Source organism: Pezoporus flaviventris, unplaced genomic scaffold (assembly GCF_033815535.1).
Source record: "Pezoporus flaviventris isolate CSIRO_AGI_PZ_B2104156 unplaced genomic scaffold, CSIRO_AGI_Pfla_v1 ptg000063l, whole genome shotgun sequence".
In the NCBI taxonomy this organism is placed as follows: domain Eukaryota; kingdom Metazoa; phylum Chordata; class Aves; order Psittaciformes; family Psittacidae; genus Pezoporus; species Pezoporus flaviventris.
Genome location: NW_026892611.1, coordinates 11,787,066 through 11,812,375, shown reverse-complemented (window position 1 = coordinate 11,812,375; position 25,310 = coordinate 11,787,066). Strand labels below are relative to the sequence as shown.

General features: G+C 48.5%; 3 protein-coding genes across 4 annotated transcripts in view; all 3 read left to right on the top strand.

The window, feature by feature from the left end:
* Window positions 1-9,226, top strand: HSF5 (heat shock transcription factor 5). Its single transcript, XM_061470739.1, is given in 11 exon segments — window positions 1-72; window positions 388-554; window positions 1,280-1,863; window positions 1,866-2,108; window positions 3,074-3,176; window positions 3,178-3,443; window positions 4,727-4,818; window positions 6,563-6,986; window positions 6,989-7,113; window positions 7,643-7,784; window positions 9,019-9,226. Coding segments are annotated over 11 exon segments (2,295 nt in total). The 3' UTR covers window positions 9,096-9,226.
* Window positions 9,227-14,467: 5,241 nt separating this feature from the next.
* Window positions 14,468-25,310, top strand: part of RNF43 (ring finger protein 43) — a 56,713-nt gene continuing 45,870 nt past the window's right edge. For both annotated transcript variants that reach the window (XR_009746470.1, XM_061470648.1), the window contains exon 1: window positions 14,468-15,420. Coding sequence is in view for 1 of the 2 variants with exons in the window: in XM_061470648.1 (XP_061326632.1) it covers window positions 15,184-15,420 (237 nt within the window). In the remaining variant the exon portion in view is untranslated. The remainder of the gene's footprint in view (window positions 15,421-25,310) is intronic.
* The window catches only part of SUPT4H1 (SPT4 homolog, DSIF elongation factor subunit), a 57,873-nt gene continuing 47,849 nt past the window's right edge, over window positions 15,287-25,310 (top strand). The window contains exon 1 of the mRNA XM_061470649.1: window positions 15,287-15,290. The gene's annotated coding sequence lies outside the window, so the exon portion shown is untranslated. The remainder of the gene's footprint in view (window positions 15,291-25,310) is intronic.

Sequence of the window (25,310 nt, the reverse complement as noted above, 5' to 3'; positions counted from 1 at the left end):
ATGACGCAGGGGAGTAGACGTCGGGAGTTACTAATCGACCGGCAAACGACGTGGATAGGAAGCCAGTTCACCGTAAAAGGAACGCTCGGGGAACTGAGGGAATGATCAAAGAGTGTCCCACTGCAGAAGCAGCCTTACGGCTCCCGGAGAGCAGAAACTAACTGGTGCTCAAGTACCGGTTGTGCTGCTCATAGGAGCACCCTGGGGTTTGATCTGCTCTACGGCAGGACGTGGGAACTCCCCGGTGGAACACTTTGGAGTTTTGCTGGACGAGGGGATGGAGAATGGCCCTTATCGATGCTGAATGCAGTTGTAGAGTGGACTCGGGAATCGGGACCAAACCCGACTCCGTTATCAGAAGTGTCCATCCTTGCGCCACCCTCGCAGGTCACTAACGCGGGACAATTCCCCTCGCCGGCTGCCGCACAGCGGGGAACTGACGGGGTGGTGACGGATCTGGGGAAGAAGCGTTATCACCCGTGCGCGTTCTCCCGACAATTGCTCTGTCTGGCCGCTGAAAACAACGACGGCGTCGAGGCGGCTTACGAGTGCGGGTGACGAAAGGCCGAGGTCGCACCTTTACTAGGGGTAGCCCAGCGAGGTGGCATGGACAGACCCAGCGAGCACACCCGGGAACGGGTGGAGAAACCCTTACGAGCCCAGACAGACACGAAGGCGACCGCCCCTTTGGCACCTTGTTGGGAGGAACCGGAGGGGTTAAAACCCCAGGAGCCGCCGCTGGGGCTCAGGCCGCCTGCTCTGTGGGGTGAGCACCGACCTAGGAACCAGTACGGTGCCGGCGGAATTGCCAACCCAGCTTTTCTTCTCCCCTTTCTCTGCCCCAGACAGCCCAGAGGAAGCCTGGCTACACCAGCTCCCGCCTCGGCAGCCGCTCCCGTGGCACGGGACACCTGCTGGTGTTTTCCACCAGTGCGGAGCTGGAATAACTCCCTTTCAATTTGACGGTCTCTGTCATGAGAAGCTATTTATTGGTTTAGAAGGCTGCGCTGAGCAAAGCGCTGAAGAGAGGAGCAGAGAAAATTCACGTTGCCGGCGGAGTTGGTTTTCGTGGCGCGAGAGCGCTGGAGGCGGTGGCCGCTCTGCGCGTCCTGCCCTGGTTTGTGCCGTTGGCAGCAGCAGGGTCTGCCCTTCCCGGTTTCCCGGGGCAGAGGGATGGAGCTCACGGGGCTTGAGCAGTGTGACGCTGGAGCCTCCGTAACGAACGGCGTTGAGGCGACGTCGGGGCTGGGGGCACGGGAAGCGGCTGAAGGGACGGCAGCGCTCAGGGGCCGTCGGGACCTGGGCCCGCTGAAGGCACCGGCGGAGCTGTGGGAAGCGGGGAGCCGCCGAGGCAGCGGCCGGGACTGGCGCCGGCGGGCTGTGGCGGCGCTGCGGGTGCGGCTGTGCCGAGGGGCTCGCGAGGCCGGGCCGGCCCCGGCGGGCAGCGCAGGCTGAAGCCGCTCCCGTGCCCGGCGGCGCGCGGGCCGGTGCCGCTCCCCCAGCGCGGGCCGTTGGGGCCGGCCCTCGCGCGGCGGCCGGTGCAGGGCGAGTGGCCCGAGCGTCCGTTGGCGGGGAGAGCCACGGAGGGGCAGCGGCTGCCCGGCGCTGTCGACCCCAAGCGCTGCCCGGGCAAGCTGTGGCAGCTGGTGAACAGCCCGCGCTGCGGCTCCGGGCGCTGCGATGCCCGTGGCGAGGGGCAGCTCATCGACCGGCGGCTCTTCGAGCGGGAGCTGCCGGGCGCGGGGCCGGCCGGCGAGGGGGCGGTGCTGGCCGCCGCCTTCTTCAAGATCAGGAACTTCCCCAGCTTCATCCGGCAGCTCAACCTGTACGGCTTCCGCAAGCTGGGGCCGGGGCCCCCGCAGGGCCTGCCGGGGGCGATGCCGGCAGCTCGGCCGGGCCCCTGCTCCACTTCCACAGCCCCCGTTTCCGCCGCGACCGCCCCGACCTCCTCGTCCACCTGAAGCGCCTGACGAGAGCCAAAGAGAAGCCGGCGGCCGGCCTGCAGGTGCCCAGCCGCCCGCCCCAGCGCTCCCAGCGCCTGCTCGGCACGGCGCTGCACGGGGACCCGCTGCTGCCGCCCCCGGGGCTCGGCGAGGCTGCCAGGCCCGGTGAGCTGGGGTGGGCCCCGGCGTGGGTGCCGTGGGGTTTGTAAATCGGCACCCTGGAGGTGAGGGGAATCCCAAGAACGTTCCTCCTCCGTGCACGGCAGTAGCGATGCTGCCTCAGCTGTCATTCAGTGGGCTTGAAGCGATGGCCCATGTGCAGTGACAACCAGAGCATCCCGTCAGCTCTGTGCAAAGGTGAAAAGATGCAGCACCGAGGTTTCTGTCAGGTGTCTCCATGGGCTAATGGTTTATGATTATAACACAAACCCTAACAGTAACCCCTAAGCCCTAGCTCTACAGTAACCCTTACCCTAAACCTAAACCATAACACTAACCCTAATCTTGAGCCTAACATTAAATCTAACCCTAATCCCAGCCCTAACTGTAACTCCTAGACCTAACCCTTACCCTAATGTCCCCTAATCCTAACCCTAAATCCTAACTCTTTAACGCTAACACCTTACCCAAAACTTACCCCTGAACCTAACTCTAATGGCCTCAAATGTTATCCCTAATGGCTCATAACCCTAATGCTATCCCTAACCTTAAAGTGTCAGGGTTATTATCATAATCAAACATTAGTATTATTAATAGCAAAGCTGGAGTTTGGAAAAGCAGTGCTTCATGATTCCCCTTTTATTGTAACGTACTGTCTGCTGTAGCTCACAGCACTTTCTGAATTCTTCATGCTTGGTTTAGTCGGGTGGCACCCATTTTGATTTATAGCACATTTCTAACTCCTGATCACTTGTTACTGGAGGTTTCAGGAGACTGAATGGTCATAGGCAACCGTGTGCTGGCATAGCCTGTTACTGTATGTTCAGGTGTAAGAATAAAGTCTGTGGATGAAGAACATTGGAGCAAAGGTGGTCTTCCCAAAGAACATTGTGGAGCCTTGGTTCCTCAGCCTGCTTTGCAGCGCCAGTGCAAACTGCTTTCCTTAGCCCTTGTTTCCCTTTGTTTTGCAGGACTGGTGACTGGAGGACAGGTTCCTCAACCTGGTGGTCCAGAGAGCTTCTTTGGTTACTTGGACAAAGCGGCCTTGGGCCAGAACCCCAGTGCTTTTGTGACAGCCTTTCCAGCAGACTCCAATCCCTTCCAGAACATGGCAGGGCTCTTTTGGGCTGCTGCCAGGGCACCGGGCTTCCCCAGCTTTTCCAGGCCCAGGGGCTCCCTTTCCCGTCCTGCACGAGCGTTCCACAGAGGCCACGTACACTCTGCAGACTGTGTTCTCACTTCTGCCGCTTCAGCGAGGGGCTCCAGCTGGGGCCGCTTCCCTCCCGCAAGACAGCAGCTGCGAGTCTCCAGGGCAGTGCTCGCAAGCCCCCGATCCAACGGGTATGGCCAAAGTTCTGCACTTGCTGCTCAAGCAGTTATTGACAAGTGATGCTGGAAATGTTTTTCTCCAGTGTCTGTCCCCATGTGTGTATCTCGGGTGAAAATTAGACAGCAAGCGTAAAGTCTAGAAAACGAAGAGAGACTGTGAAAGGCCAAAGATGTTCTGGTTTGTGTTCCTGTCTTTGGTCCAGCTTTTGAGGGTCCCCTGGTGATCTTCCAGAGATCCTCTCTTTGGAGGCTCAAGGGTGAGGAGAAAACCAATTGGCCACAGCCAGTCAGTGTTAGGCTAACTTGCATTGGGTTTTTTCACTTCTCCCATGTTGTGTCCTACAGAGGGGGTGAAGTTTTCCATCCATAGCTTGTACGGGCAGAAGTGTGTCTCTTTTTTGGCAAACCCGAAATCTCCATTGAGGCCGATCCATCTTGTTTGATGGGAGGGGCTGTATCTTTCCCTTCATTTGTTCAATAAATGATGATTTATTTAATAAGCTGCCATTCATCCCCCTCTCGTTAGCTTTCAAATGAGATCACTGTTCCCTGTCCGTTACTTGAGAACAGCTGGTGACAGAACGTGCTTTAGCTGCTCATTTCTTCTGGCTCTGGTGAGATTAACAATGGCAGAGACAGAACAGCTTAGAAATATCTTCTCTGCACTTCACAGGGTAGGAGAGAAGTGTGTGAGTGCAGCAGGTATGTGTGTGGAATCTTGATTCAATTGGTAGACTTGAAGTATTCGAAATAAAGTGACACCTTTGGCTTTGCTAACACTGCCCGTCAGTAAAGATTATCTGTCCTGCAAATAATGCCTTACTCTGAGGATATCTTTGCAAGTCACCAAAAAATAATACCTGCAGAATACAGCTTCAGCTACAAAACTGTTTTTTTTTTGAATAAGATCAGTGTTTAATCATGAGTGTGAACATCCAGACCCTTCCTGTGTGAATCCACTTCCTGTGGTATGTTGTGATGAGACAGTCAAGTGGCCAAATCAAAAAGGGGATCTTAAGATCTAGAAGACTGTGACTATGAAGTTTCCCTGAGTGCGCAGATCAGTTTTACAATAGATATTTGTAATCTGCATGCACATGTGTCAGGATCAATATGTTTTAGGGTGAAGAAATCAGTCTTCCAATCACTGGAAGATGGGTCATAATGGGTCATAACCCATTTCAGGCACTGAGTTTACTCTGTGGTCAGTGCAGTGTTTAATCCAAGTAAGCAGTAGAACTATGCACACTGGACACCAGTTCTGGCAGTCTGAGCTCTGTGTTTGAATTCTCCAGCTGCACTACAGTGTCCATCACCCCCTGCCCAGGAAGAGCCTCTCGCTGCCAGTGCTGCAGCTGCAGCGTGCACTGGCTGCGGCTTTGTGCAGGTGAGTGCAGCACAGGAAGAGCAGGGGGAAGCGGAGGAGCCCCTGCGCATGGACCGCAGGGTTCTGGGCTTGTGGCAGGAAGGAGAGAAGTTTGGGAAAGGATCTGCTGGAGAAAGGGCAAGTCACGGGGTTTCCCAATGCCCATTCGAGAGCAGCACTGAACGTGGCAGGAGCAGTGGCTGTCACACAGGTGAGGTGTCAGGGCAGCAGCATTGTGGGTGTCCTCATTGCTGGAGAGGTTTTCCTGTCAAAGTGATACATTTGGCTGCACCAGAATTTGCTTCAGTTCATGAGTCTCTGTTTAGCTGAAGAATGTCCTTGCCTGCACAATAGGTGATTCTTTAATGTTACGGAAATCCTGGAACCAGCTCCACTTTTCTGTCCCAGAGAGCTTGCGGCAGTTCTGAGTTTCATTGGGTGAACGAGGAAAACTAAGGTGACTTTCGGAATTGGGCTCACCTCAGAGATGTCCTATTAAAGAAAACTCCAGTACTTCCTGTCGATGATTTCTGGAATTTTGGTGGCAATTGCTCCCTATTGGGTGGCCTGGCTTATCAAACAGCAAAAGAACCTCAGTACAAATGCCAGGACTTCCTTTTGCATTGTAGCAGAATGCATATGCTTTTGATTGTTTTCTTTCCAGAGGACAAGCCAAGCAAGTTCTGTTTCTGTGCATTGCAAAAGGGCTGACCTATGCAAGCTTGATCATCCAGTTTCTTCTCTTGCAAATATCAGCCTTTTGTCTTTATTGCATGTTTTTCTTTTTTCATCTGAGCTTACCCAAGCTGGGCAGGTTGTGGCCAGGATAACACATTGCTCTAAGGCTAGAAATAGCCAACAGCCAGGCCTGCCGTTGATAGGCTGGTATTTCTTTCTCATGCAGTGCATCTTTGTCCTCCCACTTCCATTGTGAGCTGCTTTTCCCTCCAAGACGTGAGGATCAGTCTGAGTGTTGGGAAGTCACAATCGCATAATTGCTCAACTCAGAAGGCTGAGATCAGTGCCTGGGATAGCAAATGGTCCCCAAGGAGTTGTCGGGGTGGTGGTGTGGCTAGATTGAAAGGTGATAGAAATACACTGTCCACAGGGCCTAGTGAAAATCAGGTGCTTGATGAAAAGCAAGTCCATGGAGTCAGAAGAAATGTACTGGTTCCTGAAGCAGTAGGTGGCCTGGTAACTTACTGATTAACCACTTGCTGGTTAGTGGTTGCTTGGATTATGCAGCTGCCACCAGGGAAGTGCCAGTTAAAAGCTGCTGGTGCATCTGAGCAGATTGCTGGAAGGTCCCCTCCATGTGAGCAGCCCAGAGGCAAGGAAGGACGTAAACCAGTGCCGCCAGGTCAGTGCCCTGCTGCCTCTGAGCAGGTCAACACAAAGTATTGTACAGAACGGCTCAAAGGGACTTGAGGCTTCCAAGTGTTAGTGTAGCCTGGATCATTCCTCCAGGGTGGGGAGCAGGGTGGCCGGGGCTGTGCAGGTGGCACAGAAGACAGTGCTCTGCCTGTGAGTCTCACTGAGCTCTGGCCAATAATCAGGTTACCTTGTGTGCGCTCTGGGGCAGGCACTTCCCCAGGGTTCTGTTGAGGGATGAAGGCAGCTCCAGCATTGCTCATCCTGCCCTGCTTGTGTATCGATCATCAGAAACCACCTGCACAGTCCTTAGATACAGCAATACCATCAGCCCTGACTGATCAATCACTGTGTGGTTTTGGTACAAACGTTCCCTGTCTGTTGTTTCTCCCAGAGTCCATCAGCGCAGCCACCTTCTGCAGCTGAATGCCTGCCCTCTGGCGGGGCATCTGGTGAAGAGAAGATGATGGAGGAATTAAGTTTTGAAGCCATACTTGAGGTTCTGGATAAGATGCTTTCACCACTCAACGCCGAAATAGTGCCACCGGAACCTGTGGAGCGCGAGATGTCAGTCCCTCAGTCTCTCAGAAGTCAGCCACTCCTGGTTAATAGTGGGAACAGCCACACCCCTTTTGCTGCTGAGGAGAGTCAGCTGGCACCTCTGACTCCTGCAGCAGCAGACACCTCATTTCTGATTGAAGCAGCTCAAGCATTAACTGCTGCAGAAGGCTGTGATGGAGAACTTCTTTTTGCTCCCTATGACACCGCATCCATAGAATTTGCCGCTGCTGCTGAAATGGCACTAGAACCTGTGGCCACACAGAAGCCCCCGAAGAAGGGAGAGAACAGGTGGATCACTGCCCAGCTCACCCCCTTTTACATCCTTCAGCTTCAGGGTGTTGATTCTATAGGCTATTTGCAGAGGAGATTCATACTCTAGAAGAGGTGACAGAGAGACGGTCTTTCTGTCTACAGATGAACTCCAAGTGCTTAACTCTGGGCTTTGACCTCCTCAGTGGAACAGAAACATCCCTTGGCTGGTTGGCTTTTTTCCATCTCTTTTTTCCCCTCCAGAGTTGTGCCACATGGCCATGGCAACGGAGCAGGTCAGGCAGTGGTTGCCTGCAAAATAAATGGGGAGCAGCAGCAGAGGGCTCCAAAAAGCAAGCAACACATGTTGCTGCTGGAGTTCTTCTAGCTTATTTCTGGTAGCTGATTTGAGAAATGAGGGCAAAGTTCAGGTGGTGAGGACATGTACCCTGACTTTGTGGGTTCTAGTTTCAATTTGGCAACCTGAATTCTGAGTTCCAAACACTTGCCACGTAAACCATCTAGGCAGCGCTCAGCACTTGTCAGGTGTCCATTTGGAGCAAAGAACAGTTCCTGGTTTGTCCCTACAGCCATACCAAGAAAACATTGAGGGATCTTTGGTTTCATTTCTTTGTCTCTTTCTTTGTTTGGTGTTTTTTTAAAGGAGAAAACTAGTGTTCAATGGGACTCGGTGACAGAAGAGAGACACTTGACTTCAGGAAGCCAGGCAGTGAGCAAACTTGTAGAAGAGCCAGGGTCACCTGTAAAACCGGGTTGCAGGAAAAGAGGACACAGCTGGGGTGAGGGTAAGTCCCTGGTGGGAGATTCTCCGTTGTTTAGAGGTGGCCGAGGCAGCTGCTCTGAAACTCTTCCAGAAAGGGGAGATCAGAAGAGTTGGGTTATTGTCTGCAGTGTGAGTACCTTGGGAAGGGCCTTTGGTTAAAACGTTCCACTTGTAGAAGCCCTTGGTGTCCTTCCCAACGTGCTGCTTTGGATATGCTGCCGCTAAGTGCCCTTCTGTGGAAAAGGGTAAAAATGAGATGGGTCGATAAAAGCTGAAGTTGTGGGGGTTGTGTCAGACCCTGGATGTCACAGTACACAACAATGAGATGAAGTCCAGAGATATGTTTGCTGGAGGGTGACAGTGCCACGAAAGAAACACTGACTACTGAGGTGACTGTTGAAGTGAGAGGGCAAAACCCCACCACACTGATGAAGTTAGTGCACAAGTCCAACCTTTTGGCTCAGATCATGAAATAAATCTTGTACCAGTCTCCTGATACTTGTGAAGAAAGACATAAGAAAAACAAGCAGCAGAAGATCTGAGGCCAAGCAAGTCACAAACCTATAGGTGACACCCGAATGGCCCCAGGTTAGAGAGACGTAAGAGGACACAGATCGTCCTTTGGGCCCATCCTAGATGAGAGGCTGGTGCAGCCTGCAAGTTTCATGGGAAGCTGTTTCCCTCTCATCTGTTCATCCAAGAGCTGATTGCAGAGTTTGAAGAGCTGTTGCTCACTTTAAAGGGTAGTCTCTAGATTCCAGATGTGATTAATAGTTCCAGATGCTGATTAATGCCAGTTAAAAATGCAGCTCCAAACACCTGTCCCTTTCAAACCTTTCAGTAAGGAGAAAAGGGTTAGGGCTGGATGCCATCCTGAGAGCAGACAGGCTTTCGTTTAAAATGCAGAACTGAGAGGTCTTGATCAATGACTTCCTGGTGGCACGGATCATTTCTGTAGCTAGCACCAGGGTTTGATAGCAATTGATGTTTGGCAGCTGATGTCCATGGTGGCAAATGCAGAGATAAAGAACGGAGCTTGAAGAATGGGAGCACATTTTATTTTTTGCTGTGTTTCTATTGACAGCGTTGACAGGTTGGAAGAACTCCTGTTTTAAAGAGTCAGCCTCAAATTCTCAAGGCACAGGTCGCCGTTGGGCCAGGTTTTACTGTACCTGATGGCAGCACAGTTGCTGTGCATGCTGCCAAATGAGCTGTAGGAAAGGCCTGAAACTGACTCGGTGTTCTTTGCTTCCTAGATCCCCAGGAGCTGGGAGGTGGAGCCTGCAAGCAGGGCTGCTCCGTGGAGGAAGGCACCGGAATGAGGAGTGTGTGAACATGTGGGTTCCCCCCTGAGAGTCCGGCAGCAGCGCTCCGCACACAACTGGCAACTGGGATTGGGCTCACACCTCTTCTGCACATTTGAGAACTTGGAAGATATTTATAGCTTTATAGCTTTATTTGTATCTTCATAGCTTTATTTGTATCTTCATGCATTATTTATACCTTTATTTATAACTTTATAGTTATATAAATTTATGTAAAGTTATATAAAGTTATATATAGTTATATAGCAATATATATCCAAATAATTGATTCACTTCTCGGACACTGTATTTATAGCGATAGTTGATCCTAAGGTTTGACTAGCTGTGCTTCTGTCTGGATGGGATGACAAGTGATGAAGTCTTAGTACTAGAATATTTTAGTATGCTAATTTGAAAAGGGTTTGGAGGAGGATCTCCTGCGGTACAGCACTTTCTGTTCACACATGCAGGTAACACATAGGATTAAGTAAGTTTGCGATAAGACATTTTTAGCTCTATTCTTGTTAAGGGGAAGAGGAAGGGATTTGTTTTACCCAGGGATGTTGTTCTCTCCATCTGCTCAGGAGCAGCCTGCAGTAAATTTTCTTAAATGCAATGGGCATTGCGTTTCTGGTTTTTCTGTGTTGGAATTACAAATGATGGAGTGTCCCAGTTGAAAGAAAGTCTTCTTGTTTCAATCAGTGTTGCTGCCCCTTTAACCACCAGATTGATCTATACAAAGATAGACTGAGGTGAGGTCAGAGGCAGAAGTTCTTCCCTGTAAGGATGGGGCTGGGTATTGGTCAGTCGTTGGTGAGCAACTGTATTCTCTCCCCTTGTTATTTCCTAGGCCTCAGGAATTCCCTGCAGATTTCCTTTCTACATTGTTCCTGTTTTTCTAAGGCCTTCAATCCTTCTCCTGGGTGGTAATGCCCATTAGTCCCTCCTTCGTGCTAGCCAGTTAGCTTGCACCGGAGACCACAGCGTGTACTTTAAGAAGCATGTCGACAAGCCATGAGTAAGGCTGGTATTTCACCCCTGAACTGCATCCTTTCTACTTGATAAGGTTTTGCTGTGGTGTTCCCAGCTCTCTTTTCACAGGTTGTTTTTGCTCCTCAACAGGAACTGTGGGAACGTGTTTTGTGCTGCTTGCTGCCACCTGAAGTTGCCCATCCCTGATCAACAGTTGTATGACCCTGTCCTCGTTTGTAACTCCTGTTATGACCACATCCAAGTCTCTCGTGCCAGGGAGCTCATGAGCCAACATCTGAAGAAGCCCATCGCCACAGCTTCCAGCTGAATGCCACCACAAGGGACCTGTCTAAGCCCAGCCTTTCCTCTCGTGGGTTTGACGGGTGACTGCCTCCACTGTCATTGTGAAGGCCTTTGATGCAAGGCTTGAACACCAAGCTTGAATGCATTGTCTTCAGCAGTCTTACTATCAGTCTGGAGCAGAGGAGCTCAGATTAGAGAGTATGGTGTGTGTGTCCCCACGCTGGTACCATTGTAGCCTTGACAAGCTAGGGCTAAAGAGGGGATTGCAACCTCTTTCTTTTGTGGGCTGGAAAACAATGTTTTCACAGATAATGCCCATTCAAAGTGCCCCAAAAGCAATAGAAAGGCATGTTTAGAACCAACTCCCACTGCTTGGCTGCTGTGTGAGGAGGAAGAGGGCAGGCTCCAGTGGTGCCATGGGCGGTGGAAGGGCCTCAGGCCGGAGCAGCTCTGTGGATTCTCTTTCCGTGAGTGTGATTTGCGATCAGCTCGGTGAATAAGACTCATCAGCCATCACTAAGGGATCTTCTCTCGTGCGTTGAAGAGAAATTCACCGTGGCTGAAAGCGGGCCCAGCAGATCTTGCCCGTTTCCATGCTCCGCTGGAACTGATGAACGCACTTGACTTTGCCCCTGCCCCCAGCACTGCGGGGAGATGGGAGGTTGGCTTTTCAGTTCTGCTCTGCCCGTCTGCTTGTCTGCGCTCATGTCACAGCCTGGTGCTACCAGGAATGGCACTCTGATCCTCTCCTGGCACGGAACCAGAACTCATGTACCTCTGTTGTTCCTCCTCCCCTCTTCTGCCCTCAGTTCTCCACTTCCTACTGCTCTTTATCCTGAAAACTTGATACCTTGAGGGTACAGGCCATAATGTGTTGTTTTACCTCCGGGAATGTGCTGTCTGGTGTATGTGAGGGTTTCAGTTCAAATGCTGCTATATATTTCTGTGCACTTAATGTAACCCGAAGAAGGGAGAATGAAGCATCGATACCAAAATGGGGATGGGGAAGGACACTGGCTCACACAGACACTGCGCTCTGTGCTTTTCACTTCAGCAGGTATAGCCAGGCTGCAGTGATCAACAGGACACGTGCATCTGTTCAGTGGTGGAAACGATCTCTCCGACTTATTCCAGCGCCACCTAAAATGCCTCTAGAATTTGACTTTTTTCGTTTCCTGTACAGTGGTCAAAGTTCAGAGTTGCCAACTTGTAACTGCCTCTCTGCTTCTTGAAACTAGAGAGCCGGAATCCCAACTCACTCTGAGGAAAAGGAAGTGGGGTTAGAAAGAAAAAAGGTTTAGGAGGAAGGTGGGCTTTGGGTGGGCTTTTAATCCCTAGATCCCTTGGAGAGCACCCGTCCCACCTCCTTTCTAAGAGATCTGTGGTGTTAATGAGGAAGAAGAGTTTCAAAGTGGGGATTTCTCTGCAGAAATGCAGAGGTGTGCTCCAGCTAAATGAAAATGTCTGATAAATTCTGCACCTCAAGAGCTGAGACTTTGTGTGTGTGGGGAGGACGTGTGAGGATGTTTGCTTCTACTAACCAGGCAAAGTACTTGATGCTGTTGCGATCTCCCAAATTCTTTGCTAATGGTTTGTCATCTCTGTGGGAGGGAGTGTAATAACAACCCTTGCCTGCACTTTGATATGTCAGCCTCTGGTTTTGTAAATCCCAATAGTGCAAGCAAAGCTAGCATCATCTGAAGACCCTGTACTTCCTTGGACTCTGCTTCTTTTCCATACCGGGAACAACCAAGATGGCTTTGGGAAGAGAAGGCACCTTGCTTCAGCTTCTTCCCTGCCTTCTACCGTGCAGTCATTGCCAGACATGGGAGAGTGCCCATTGGGCTGGCAGAAGAAACTGGATTTGCTCCTGTTTTGCACGTGTTGGAGTGACTGCATGCGATGGGGAAGCCAGAAACTAGGTACTCCTGGCCCTTTCGTTCAGGCCATTAGTCCAAACTGCTTTTAGCTCTCGTGAGTTCAGCGTCACAATGTGCTGGCCAAAAACCTCTAAAATCAGTTCCATAGCATTGTGACAAACAAAATGTGCTGTACAACTCAATGCAGTCGAAATAAAATCTCTATATTAGTGCTGCTGTGTTTGGGACCCATCCTTTTGTTTGTGCTGAATTCTTCTCATGGTGTTTCCCAGGCTGCTGGCACTTGCTGCTTCTCCCCTTGACGAAGGTACTTTAGGGATTTAATATTCCGTGTCACAAATCAGAGTGAAAGGTAGGACACGCAGCCCCCTGTGCTATGGTCTCCTACCCCGAGGCCCCACACGCTCTTCCCAGCAAACGCGCAGCTGCCTGGGACACCAGCCTCTTCCAGCCTCGCCTGCAATGACCCAAAAAGGGATTTTTCTTTCCCAGGGAAGGACTCGGACAGGAAGCACCAGCTCTTGACCACCACATTTATACCAGATTTTGTCTGGTACTTTTATGGTTGTGTTCTGCGCTGCAGAAAGATGGATGGGGACCATCGTGCTTAGCTTGATGTGCCAAGGGACATGTTGGGAAGTTACAGTTTGTGGTTGAGCTGGAAAGAATCTTCTAGAAAGCCTGTCATGAATTTAAAGCCCCAAAGATCTTGTAATTAAGCAGATGCTCTGGTAAACTAGTACTACAGTTCAGGTCAGTGTTCATATTAGACAGGTGCTACAGAAACCTCATAGCAGCCTTCCAAATACCTGAAGGGACCGATAAGAAAGTTGGAGTGTCCTTTAAACAAGAGCCTGTAGGGACAGGCCAAGGGGAATGGCTTTAAGCTGCCAGAGGGGAGACTGAGATGAGCTCTGAGGCAGAAGCTCTTCCCTGTGAGGGTGCTGAGGCGCTGGCACAGGGTGCCCAGAGAAGCTGCGGCTGCCCCATCCCTGGCAGTGCTCAAGGCCAGGTTGGACACAGGGGCTTGGATCAAGCTGCTCCAGTGGAAGGTGCGGGTGAGGCTGCCCCGGCGCGGGATCCCCCTCAGCCGCCGGGGCCGGGGCCGCGCTGCAGGCGGGCGGTGCGGCGGGAGGGGGAGCCCGAGGCCCCGGCCGCGGCGGCTCCACCCTCGCTGTGTGTCCCAGGTAGGAGAGCGCGGCCGCCACCGCCCCGCGGGCCCCGCCGCTCCGCCCCCGCCCCGCGCTCGGCCGAGGAGCGGCCTCCGCGGAGCCGGTGTCCGGCGGCCGCAGCCCCCGCCGGGCCCGCAGCCCGCCCCGCCGCCGCTCCCGGCCCAGCCCGGCCGCCGTCCTCCGCCGTGCGCCCGCAGCCGGCAGCCGCGTCCTGCGGCGGGAGCAGCACCCGGCGCGCTGCACGAGCCTTCCCGAGCCGCTTCGGCTCCGTCCTCGGCTCGGCGGCTGCCTGCGGACACGTCGCCTCCAGCCGGGCCGGCCCCGGAGCTCGCTGTCGGCAGCAGCGTACCCTTGGCTCTCGCTGGAGCCTCTCTGGGGCTGCGGAGCTCCACTCGCACTTACCTACCTGCCTGCTGCCGGCCGACGGAAACCAGCCCGCGCCCTGCTCTGAACACTCGCCTTTAGTAGAAATACCACAGCTTTTAGTTTTTCTCTGTGAATTTAAGACCATCACCAGACCCACGCGCTTTCCTCAAGCTACTGCAAATCGCTTTTGCCCGGGATTTACAGCAGCGTTTCCCGTCCCCGGCTGCCCTCCAGCCGGCAGCAGCCCAACAGGTTGGAGGAGCTTTTCTCTTTCCTTTTTCTTGCCAATCCCTTTTTTTCTCCCCTTTGCAGCAATCGCTGTAATTTGCTTTAATTGACAACATCATCTGCGCGAATCGTGCCAGCTATGAAGTTTCCTCCTCGAAACGTTTCGTGGGACCTGCTCACAGACCAGGGAACTTCATTTTTTATTCTGTGGGGCCTTTAATTGGGTTCTTCATGTGCGTTTGGAAGTGGCTGCACAGAACTAGTGGGAGAGGAACCAGATACACTGTCACCTTGTGCTTCATACCTATTTGGCATCTAAACTTTTGAAGTGTTTTGGGGGCCTTTTTTTTTCCTGGGAACTTGAAGCTATGAAGAGAAGCTCTGTGCTTTATTGATTATTCTGAGTAACCTGACTCTGGGTCTGGATGTGAATTACCGGGAGAGAGGTAATGTTGAGCTCCAAATTTGAATGAAGGCAGGAGAAGGATGGAAGTGATCAGCTGCGTGTGCAAGAGAACAGTACCGGAGGAAATGTTCTTTTCACTGTAAATCCAAGAAATCCCTCCTGCATTGTTTCTGGGAAGAAGACTGGTAACTGCCAACGACAGCGAAGGCAGAGAGCTTGAGCTGCCTCTGTGGGAAATGCTGGCAAGAAGCTGAGAGGTCTCACAAGGTTCTTTGGGATAGACATTTTGGACCTGTGGATCTTCCTAACACTTGGTCAGGAGACACGAGAGCACCATGTCTGCGGCGACACCTCCCCGTATTTCATCTCTGTGGGACTGACAAGTTCCTCATGCTCCCCGGTGTTCCTGTGTATTTGAACTGATTTCTTGTAACCTGTTCCTCTGATCTTTCCTGATTTCTGTGCTGGGGGAGGGACTCACAATTTAGGATATATATTCTTTTTTTTCTTAGCCAGTTTGTTGGTTTAAAATATGCCTTTGAGCTCCCAGCGGGCCTTTGAGCACGTGGCACCAAGCAAGAGAAGCAGTGATGGCGAGACCCGGAGCAGTGTCCTGGTGAGCAACGCTGGCGGTGACTGAGCCCCTCTTTCCTGTGTCTCCTGCCTCCCTGTCGCTGGGACACACGCTCGGAACCCCGACAAGCTTTGCCGACGGCTGGAGCCCGCCGCAGGGTGAGGACGCGTTCCCGAGCGGTATGTGTGGCCGGAGCCCGCTGCTGCAGCTGGTAGCATGAGTGCTGGCCCCCCGCTGCAGCTGGCTGTCCTCTGGCCCTGGCTGCTCATGGCGACCCTGCACGCAGGGCTTGGCCGTACAGGGCTGGCGCTAGCGGCGGCGGTCGAGTCAGAGAGGTCGGCAGCGCAGAAAGCCATCATTAGAGTGATCCCCCTGAAGGTGGAGCCCATTGTGCTGGAAGGGGAGTTTGCAAACGTTGCTGAGGTGACTCCAGCCGAAGGAAAACTGCTGCAGGTAAGAGCAGCCGTGTGCAATCCAGCTCCATCTGCCCCACTGTCCTTCTCTGGTCCTCTCTCCCTTTTTCTGTTCTTGTTGTTTCAGCTCTTGGCTCAAGGTTTTATTTTCCAACTACAGCAAGTAGGCATTTCTCACATGAACTGTCCACCTGTGTGTGTTGTTCCTTTGTGTTCCTGCCCCCCAAGCCGTGCTTGCTCCTGCGAGGGGGACGGGATGATGCATAAGGCTGCTTCTTCATTTGGTCTCGGTCTTTAGGTGCACTTGTGTCAGAGTTGAATTTTGGATATGGTCGGTTGATTCCTCACAGGTTACTGCATATCTTACTTGATGTTCTAACCCTGAGTGTGTCGAGACACAGGTGGGACACTGAGCACCTGACAGAAACCAGGATTTTATAACATTTTTTTTGGTGTGAAATCCATCAGTTTTTCTGCACACTTCTGCTGGTAGCTGGGCTTGTGGTACAGCTAAAATACACACCCAGGCTTTGCCCACCTCAGTTATTGACCCTGCTCATTGTTGTCTTCTGTACTGCCTGTACCTGAATGTTGAATTGTGCCCATAGAGCAGTTCCCATGATGTCAGCACCAAATGTTTTTATAAGTGAAATTAATGCTGGTTTCTGACCTGTGCTAAGGAGAGAGCATCTGACCATCCTGCCGTGAGGTGCAAATGCTGCCAAAAGACAGCACTGAGCTGGTCGTGAACAGACCAACCTCCTGCCTGTGACAAGTTTTGAGTTCGGTTTCTTGAGACCGGGTGCATTCTCTCTCGTTTCTGTTGGGAATTTGCTTGGCAGTTGTGTGCTTTATTCTTGAAAACAAAACCCAACAGAATAGCCTGTGTTAATACGGAATCTTCATTTTTACATAGCTTTTCCCAGTCTTCACTTCCCAAATGTGGAATGTTGTAATTTTAATCAAATTTGTAGCTGGGAAATTTAAATGAAGGTAAGAAATTGGGTATAGTCTCGTAAGGAATACAGTCAAGTCAGCTTTAGAGCATGGTCACCTGTCTGCAAATGGGAGCGGGCAATGTGTGTCATTTATAAAGCCTGTTTTTTCCACGCCTTTTCAACTACTCAGAACAAAAGCTGTGCTGTAAAACTATATTGCCAGGCTAGAAGAAAAATCTTAGCCAAATATACTCAAGGTCCTGTTCGGTCGTGAGGCAACGTCCAGGAAAGTCAATATTTATTCCTTACAAAAACTACAGTGGTGTTGCAACTGAGCACAAAGTGTAGAGCGTGGACCTTTTTGAAAGGAGAAGGTGATAACTTGGGTTGTGGGATGTGTGGATGTTTTTAACCAAATCCAGTGCTACATGGTGGGATTTTTGTCTCACTGGCTGTTGCAGCAACACAAATGAGGCATTTTGAGTGCTGAGCCCTGAGTAGTGTTGGATTTACAAATGGACTTTGTGCTTTAAAACTCATCCTCAGTATGAGAGGGCTGGGGAAACGCTAATCTAATCTGCTGAGTTTGTGTACACAGATACTAACCTGCACTGTATATGTTTTTAGGCCTTGGTTCCACCACTGTGTGTGCATAGGTGATCATTCCTGTTCCATATCCCACTGAATCCAGTGCAGAAAATCACTCGGGTCTGGTTTCAGATGGCAACGTTGGGATCGGGGGGTCAGGCTGTGCCTGCTGCAGCAGGATGTTTGTCTGGTGCCAGGCACGGTGTTCTGGGAAGGCTTAGTCAAGTGTACCTGTGACCTCTTGTGTATGTCGTATGGTGTAGTTTCTAATTCTGCACTGGGGTGCAAGATAAGTAAGAAGTTAACGGGAGGAACTATTTTTAGTTTGCATTTAAGTAGTTGGATATTAAATACACCTGAGTTAATTAGGTTTTATTGGGACATCTCATTTTACATGTGGTCGTCAGCATCCCAATCTTGCAAAAATGTTAAGCCACGTGCTCAACTTTAATGTCGTTGGAACTCTCACCTGCCTGTTCACACCTACCTGCACAATTGGTTCTTTATATGCCATTCAGATATGTAATGTGATTATCTTTGAGGTTAATGAGTTGAGAAGTCTTGGTCTTAAACCATTTTTGGATAGGTCTTCTTGGTTGTGTCTGTAAGATGCCATCAATTCTCCTGCCATTCACAGGAGAACAGAAACTGCAGAGCTGAGCTTAGCAAAGCAGAGTGGGTGATCCAGTCCTGGTTTTGGAGGAGTGCTCTCTTATTTCAGTGGTATAATAGGATTGCTTAAGGATAAGTGTTAGCCCTATATTCAAGTAAAGTTCTCTTTAACTTATAATTATCTTCAGAGTGTTCTGGTCAATATATTTTTAGAAATGCATTCTTCATGTAATATAGAAAATCCTGCATGGAAGTAATGGAACCTCAACCAAACGTCCTTCTACCAGAACACTTTCTTGGTTTCATTTCTCTCTGCTGTGCTCTCTGGGATCATCTATAGAGATGGACTTTGATCACAGTGTGTTCTTTTCTTAGAAGCTAACTTTAAAAGTACCTTCTTTACCTATATCAAAAGAATCCCTGTGTCGAGCTCCTCCTCGCACCCCTCACTGCTGTGGCCAGTTCTGCTGGGAGGTCTCTGGATTTCCAGTTTTGCAGTGATGGGTGAGCAGGTGGATCCGCAGCGCTGCCCAGGACCTGCCTGCTGCCTGCCCCTTCCAGTTCAACCCAGGCAGTGTTACCTCTGGCACTCCACTCCATGCGGGATGATGCAAAGGCAGAGGAATTTCTCAAGTAGGCAGAGCCACTTAAGGCTTTATAGGTCAAAAAACCAACACCTTAGACTTCTTACAGAAATCATCTTCAAGTTTGTTCAGAGCTCAGGCTTGTTCAGATAGTACATGCTCTGAGCATTAACTATTGCTTAAAATGAGAAAAGTAGTGTGGTGAACTAGTCGCCAATTTCCAAATAGCTGGAGCTTTAGATCTCTGCTGAGCCCTCTGCAATAGCTTGGGCTTCTGAAAAAAGTCCAAGGGAAGAAAATGTCCCTGTAGTAACATGGAAGAGCCAAACCTTTCAGACAAGTAGGTTGGGAAGAACATGTTTAGATCTTCCTGATAGCGGGCAGCCCCTGAGCAGTGAAGGACTCACCATGCCCTCTGAATTGCAGTTCTAGAGTCATTTGCAGATCAACTCCCTTTAAGATGATGAATAATGAAATTTTCACAGCCTCTCCTTCTGATCTTTATGCTGTTCTGTCAGCTGTTTTTTGAGGAATGAATCTTGGTTTCCTTCTTGCCCATGCCTCAGTCTCCAGTTGGTACTGGAGAGAGCTGTTGGTTTGAAGATAGATGGGAAAATAAGGAACATCTTGGAAAGAAAAGGAGTGAGCCACTGTAGAGACTTGAAAGAAAGAGATGGAAGATTTATCCAGTTTGAATTGCAACAGAATTCACATGCAAATGTAATTGTGGATGAAAAAACCTTCTTATTTGAGAAATAGTTCAGCACTTACAGTTTATTTTAGTAAAGTGCACATGCAAGCATACATCATTGAAAGTGAGCATTAGTATCTCTTCATTTCAGTGAATATAGGCCCAATCTTGTATGCAATGGAAGGGTGATGCTGTTAGCATGTGCAGTGTGGCTGGGATCGTTACAGTCTCTAGTTCTAGGGATAGTATTCTAGAAACAATGTTAAAAGTTTGGGAAAATTTGCAAAAAATGATGTTAAAAAGAGATAGTAAATACAGCAGTTTGAGTTTATCTATAAAGGCAAAGTGATACTCAATCAGATCACCTTACATGCCTATGTGTAGAAAAAACACGTAGATACGTAGAACAGCAGAACAGTCTTACTTATCAGGCAAAAGTATAGAACCAGTGTTCCCAAATTACATTATTTTATCACAAGTTCCGCAACACTGCTTCATTTCTGTATAACCTTTACAGTTCTATGGGTGATTGTAGGAGAAAGTAAACTTTCACTTACCCACTGAGCACATTGTTTCAACTTATTTCTGCAGGGAAAACCCTTGTGAACACAGAACAAGCTCCTAAAGGCTCCGAATGGCAAAAGCAAGGATTAGCCTCTTTCCTCTCCTCCCCAAAGAAATGAATGATTTTTAAAACTTATTTTTTAAAATCAATCTTCTATTTATGGTGGAATGAGTGGGAATTATGGGAGGATCCCAAATCATCACTGTTTAGGTGTGTGCGACTCAGAAACTGAAAATCAGACATAGCTATATCCGGAAGAGAAGCATGTGTGTATTCAGAACAGTGTTAATTAACCCTTGAAATAGTTGCAGTGAACCCCACATGATCATCCTGGAAATGGAGAGTGTTTCCAATGTGGCAATGCACAACGCTGTTGGAGAATTATAATCACCTCCTTAACTGCTTATAGAGGGTAACACTCCCAGCCCATAAGAAAGTAAATATATTAGTAGTCTTCTATACTACTAGCTCCTGGATCAACAAAGGGATGTGGAGTGCATAATGTTGACAGAGATCAAAGAAGTGGTAAAGTCTAACTAAATGATAATGGAGACTTAAATTACCTGTGAATAAACTGGTCCGATAGCACAATAAGAGTAAGTTCAAAGAAGCAATTTCTGCCTCTTGGAACAGCTAGTACTAGGGTACACAGAAATATATTCTTGACTTCGTGTTAAGCAATGTGCAAGAACTGACTCAAAAGCTGGCAACAACTGAGCCCCTTCTATTTGACTGCAGCATAATAAAATCCTTTGCCCAAGTATCAAAAAGTGGAATTTTGACACTAACCTTTAGAACAGGAAATTGCACTAAAGTGCAGCAGCAAGATTAATGGCTCTTACAGCTTAAAGAAAAATATCTTTAGATGTGGCATAGGTACTACTCAGGACAGGAAAAGCATATGGAAAAATAGAAAGCATTGTCCCAAAAAGGCAGTAGTAACCCAATACAGATACATTGGTAGGGTTCAAGAAATCATTTTGGACAAACCGTTCTTTGAAGAAATGGATGTATAGTATTAGTGTAGGACTGGCATTGTATGTAGTGTAACCTGCAGTGGAGATTAATGCAGTTCTTCCCTGTGAGGGTACTGAGGCTCTGGCACAGGGTGCCCAGAGAAGCTGTGGCTGCCCCATCCCTGGCAGTGTTCAAGTCCAGGTTGGACACAGGGGCTTGGAGCAAGCTGCTCTAGTGGAAGGGGTCCCTGTCTGTGGCAGGGGGTTGGGGCTGGATGAGCTTTAAGGTCACTTCCTACCCAAACCAGTCTGGGATTCTATGACTGGCATGGTATTGGTATCAGGATAGGATTTAAGTGTATCTGAAAGGTGAACCATTAAAATCCAGGTGCAGAGTAGGGAGTCTCAGCTAGAGTTAGCTGCTAGAAAAAGCTGAGCTTAGAAGCTTTCTGACCTTCCATTCGTTTTTTGATTACATGCAGAGGCTGAGTTGGAGCTTTGTGTGGTGTGTCTTCTCCTTTCCTGATCAAAAGAAAATGTGTCATGGGAAACTGTTCTCTGTTTAAGGAGGAGTTGGAAGGACTTTAAACCTAAATCTTCCATCTCCCCAGTGCCCCATCTGGCGCTGGTCATTGTGCCAGTAGAATTATTTATGAGACGTGTAGGCATAGACCCATTCTGACTTGAAGATTTTTGGTACCATAAAGGTCATGGATCTGGAGGTCCAAGTAGTTACATGGGGAAAACATAAATAGGAGAAACAAACCCATCTGCAGCAGAGCAAAAATACATGATCAGCAGGGTAAATCAACAGGACTGGAGTGAGCAACAGTCAACAGAGGACTTCTGGCCACACACACCCATCCTGGAATATATCCAGGGAGCAAGTGGATATTTCCCAAAGATAAGCTAGCAGAGGGATGAGATTACAGGAGAAGGGAAATGAGCCTCAGTCTCTCCTGTTGGCGGTAGCCAGGCTGGACTTACGGGTGAAAGAGTTCTGGACAATTGGAGAAATGACTTCTTGTTGTGTGCCCCCCATAGAACTGAAGGTTTGATAGGCATTATGTATTCTCCCTCTGTATTTTTCCATGCATAGAGCTCTCAGATATGCCTGACAGCTTTCTCTGGACTTCCCCAAAAATCTTACTTAGTCTGAAAACAAGCAAGTATTAAATTAAAAGTCAAAAAAGGTAAATAAGCGCCATGGAAGAGGTGCAGTGGAGTTTGATCTTCAGATCTCTCTGTCTTCAGTATCTTAGAATCATAGAATCATAGAATAGTTAGGGTTGAAAAGGACCTTAAGATCATCTAGTTCCAACCCCCCTGCTGTGGGCAGGGACACCTCACACTAAGTCATATCACCCAAGGCCTCGTCCAACCTGGTCTTGAGCCCTGCCAGGGTTGGAGCATTCACAACCTCCCTGGGCAACCCATTCCAGTGCATCACCACCCTAACAGGAAAGAATTTCCTTCTTCTATCCAACCTAAACTTCCCCTGTTTGAGTTTTAACCCGTTACCCCTTGTCCTGTCACTACAGTGCAAAACCTTGTGTTGCAGCAGTCGCCAAGAGTCAAGTATATGGAATTTTGGTTTATAAACAAAGCACAGTTAAAAGCCAAACCTCAGTACCTGGGTATATATCACACTTCAGCAATGTATGTTCATATTTTATCACCCTTCCATCCATTCTAGGTCTTGAGATTAGCTACAGAAAGGAGGACAGGGTATAAAGCAGGCACACGTGGCGCGGGTGGTCATGGTGGTCTCTTCTGTCTTTGAGTTCTGAGATTTTAATATTTACTTTTAATGTCTGTTTATTTTCCCCTTATTTCACTATCTGTAAAGAACAGGAAGCATTGTAGCATTGTTGTACTGCCTTTCCTTTGGCCATAACGCTTTCAGTCTACATTAAGGAATTGTAATCATATCTCATGCTTCGGAGCTTTGGGCTTGCTGCCAACATGGATCAGTCAGGAGGTGGCCAAGAGTACTCTTGGGAACTTTTCACCTTTTGTTTTTAGGGGCATTACCTCAAAAGCAGGTGCTAAAACATACAGGTCAGTGTTCAAAGATAGTAGAGAGGGTATTATCTGGAATATGCTTAGGTTGTATTGGTCACTTCTGTGCAGGTTGCCAGATTTAAGGGGAAGATTCTATTCCCCCCTGCAGCCACTCTGTTCAAATTATGTGACATTTTGGGTGTGTTTCCTCTTCCTCTGCAGCTTGAGACATGAATCATCGGCCTAGATCAAGGGATGTATTCTCACCTTGTCACTTCCCTGATCCTGAAGGAGCTAGTTAAGGGCATTAGTGGCCCTTTGATCTCTCTTTTGTTCTCCATCCCATTAATTTGGTCTCCAGTGATCAAATGGGTTAATCTGATGTATATTGCTGTGCTCAGTATCAGGATAGTGGTAGAAATGTAATGGATTGTCACACGCAGGAATTCCAACTTGGGAGCTGAATTAATTCCTCTGGCCATAAACTCCATTTTATGTTTATAAACTCCAGTTTATAATGTTTTTTTACCAGCTTCAGTTATGACATGTTGATTTCAAATGTGAGTAAACCAGTTTGGGGATATAATTTGCTGTTGTTTTGACAAAAGGTATGGGAATTCTAGTTGAACATGACATGAAAGAACAGCAATTAGATTTCCTACTTCTAAAGCACTTCAGCAGCTGTTGTTCCCTGGGTTCTTTGTTCAGCTACACAGATTTGCTCAAGATGACTGGTGTGTTGCTGTAGAAGGGATACAGACACTGCGGAAACATGGAGAGAAAGACTGGGATTGAATTTGATCCAGATATCAAAAATAAAGAGCACTTCAGTCCTACTGCAGATGTGAAGCAGTTTTTCTTACAAAGGCCAAAAAGCCTGATAGTACTGCAGAGCAGGTGCAGGAAAGACACTGTTTGAAAAAGGATTTGGGGTGATTGCCCCATAGTAGAGCAGAAGAGACAACTAAAGGAGTGAATTCAGGATGTTGGTTCTTTCATTAGTTGAATTTTGTGCAGGATCCTGTAGGATTGCTAAAATATAAGGAACATGAAAGTAGGATATGAAAGTCAAATAAGAAAGAGTGCATTGCAGCAATTCCTGTGACTTCCTGGGTGTCAGTTTGAATCAGAGGTCAACGGCTAGCAAGTCAGCCTCTTTAGACCACCATCCTGCCTAGAAATACAACTTCAGAAACCCTGGGTTAACTATTTTTGTTGAGTAGTAAGAGAGCTAGTGGATGATGTATAGCTGTTACTGCTTCAGCCTTGGATCATGTTACTTGCAAAATTATCTTAATAACTTTTACTTACTGAGACAGTTTTATTCCAAAAGAAGTGGAACCTCACAGAGATCCTGAAGATACAAGAAAGAATTACCTCAGGTACTCCTTTGTTCCATAAATGCCTTATCTGAACAGTAGTCCTCATTTGCAGCCATGCTGGAGGTGCACATAGGTCCCCAGATGTCAGCGACAGAGACTTCTGTCCAAACAGTTCCCTAGGGCCACAGAAATGTCTCTGTCCTCCCCATTATCCTCTATTACATCTGACCTCATTCATATAAGTGTAAGATGCCCTAAGTCATACAGCTCCACTCAGCTGTTCTTTTCCGCTCATCTACTCTCCCAGGTTTCTTTTTTCCTTTACCTTTTACCATTTTCATCTTTCTTTTTGGTCAGAACAATTTTTATTCTTGTTATTTTTCTGTATGTGGTCTTCTTGATCACTACTGGTGCACAAAATGGTTTAGGCTGCCGCCTGGCATTGTTTGCCTCCAATACTTTGCTCTCCTCCATTCTTCTCTGTGATCATCTGGTCTTTCCATTATCTCCTTCAGAGCACCTAATCTGTAATTAGATTAAGTGCTCAATTGAGATTATTTCTCCTAATACTGGGATGACATTGTCCCAACTGTAAATTGCCTTCCAGAATGGCAAGAATTGTCCTGTAGGCCGCACATCCAGTCTGCCTTTAGAAATCTAGCCTTCCTAAACAGGTAACTGCCTTTATGGAAGACTTTCTTCAAGGCTGTAAACTTCAAGGGTGCAGACTAGTAAGATGCATCATGTTTTTAACTCACAGAAGAGCTCAGGTCCTGCTTACATTCTTTAGGAATCCTATCCCCAATGCTGTGTGCAATCATCAGGAGTATCATTCCTCTCCAACAACATTAGCCAATACTGAATTCTAGAACCTGTGACAAAACCATTATCAGTTGTGTGTATCTGAACCTTCGAGTGCACCTTGCAACATCCTGCTCCTGTGCATCAGATCCCAGAATATAACCAAAGGATCTTAGTCCTTCCACCCATTCCTATAGGCACCCAGATGGGGCCAGTGCCACCGCACCCAGTCAGTGCTAGGGAGCAATGAGATGTACACTGTTCAACTTGGCAATTTCCTGACCTTTTCTAGGACCTCCGTCACAAGATACCGTTGTGGTGGGAGACTGCTTGCTAGCACTGGATATCTCTTCATCCCTCCTCACATTCCCATGCATTGTGCATATTGTAGGCAACAGAGCCTTCATCTTTGATACCTCCCAGAGTGCTTGGGTAGAGTACATGCTCTTGGGAGTTAGCTTCTCTTTATAATAACTGTATCTCAATAACAGTCAGATATTCCTGTGGTGGAAATAAGAGCCTCTCTATTAGAGAAAGTATTTTCTTTTATAGATACGTTGGTATATAAGCCTCTTTCCTTGCCTAGGGAGTGAATCATGGTAAACTGTGAACATGAGGTATTTGCTCAGCAAGAAAACCAGTTGATGTAGAATCACAGAATCATTTAGGTTGGAAAAGACTTTAAAGGTCATTGAGTCCCACCATAATCAACGTTTGCCTTGAAACAGAAAGGACTCTGCCAGACATCTTAATACTCCAGCAAAACAAACAAGAAAACCCCAAACCCTCAAGCTATAATCTTATGGCTGTCAGCTGAATTACCCTACACAAGTAATTTAATGAAGCCCCTAAATATGCAGTGAATGTCC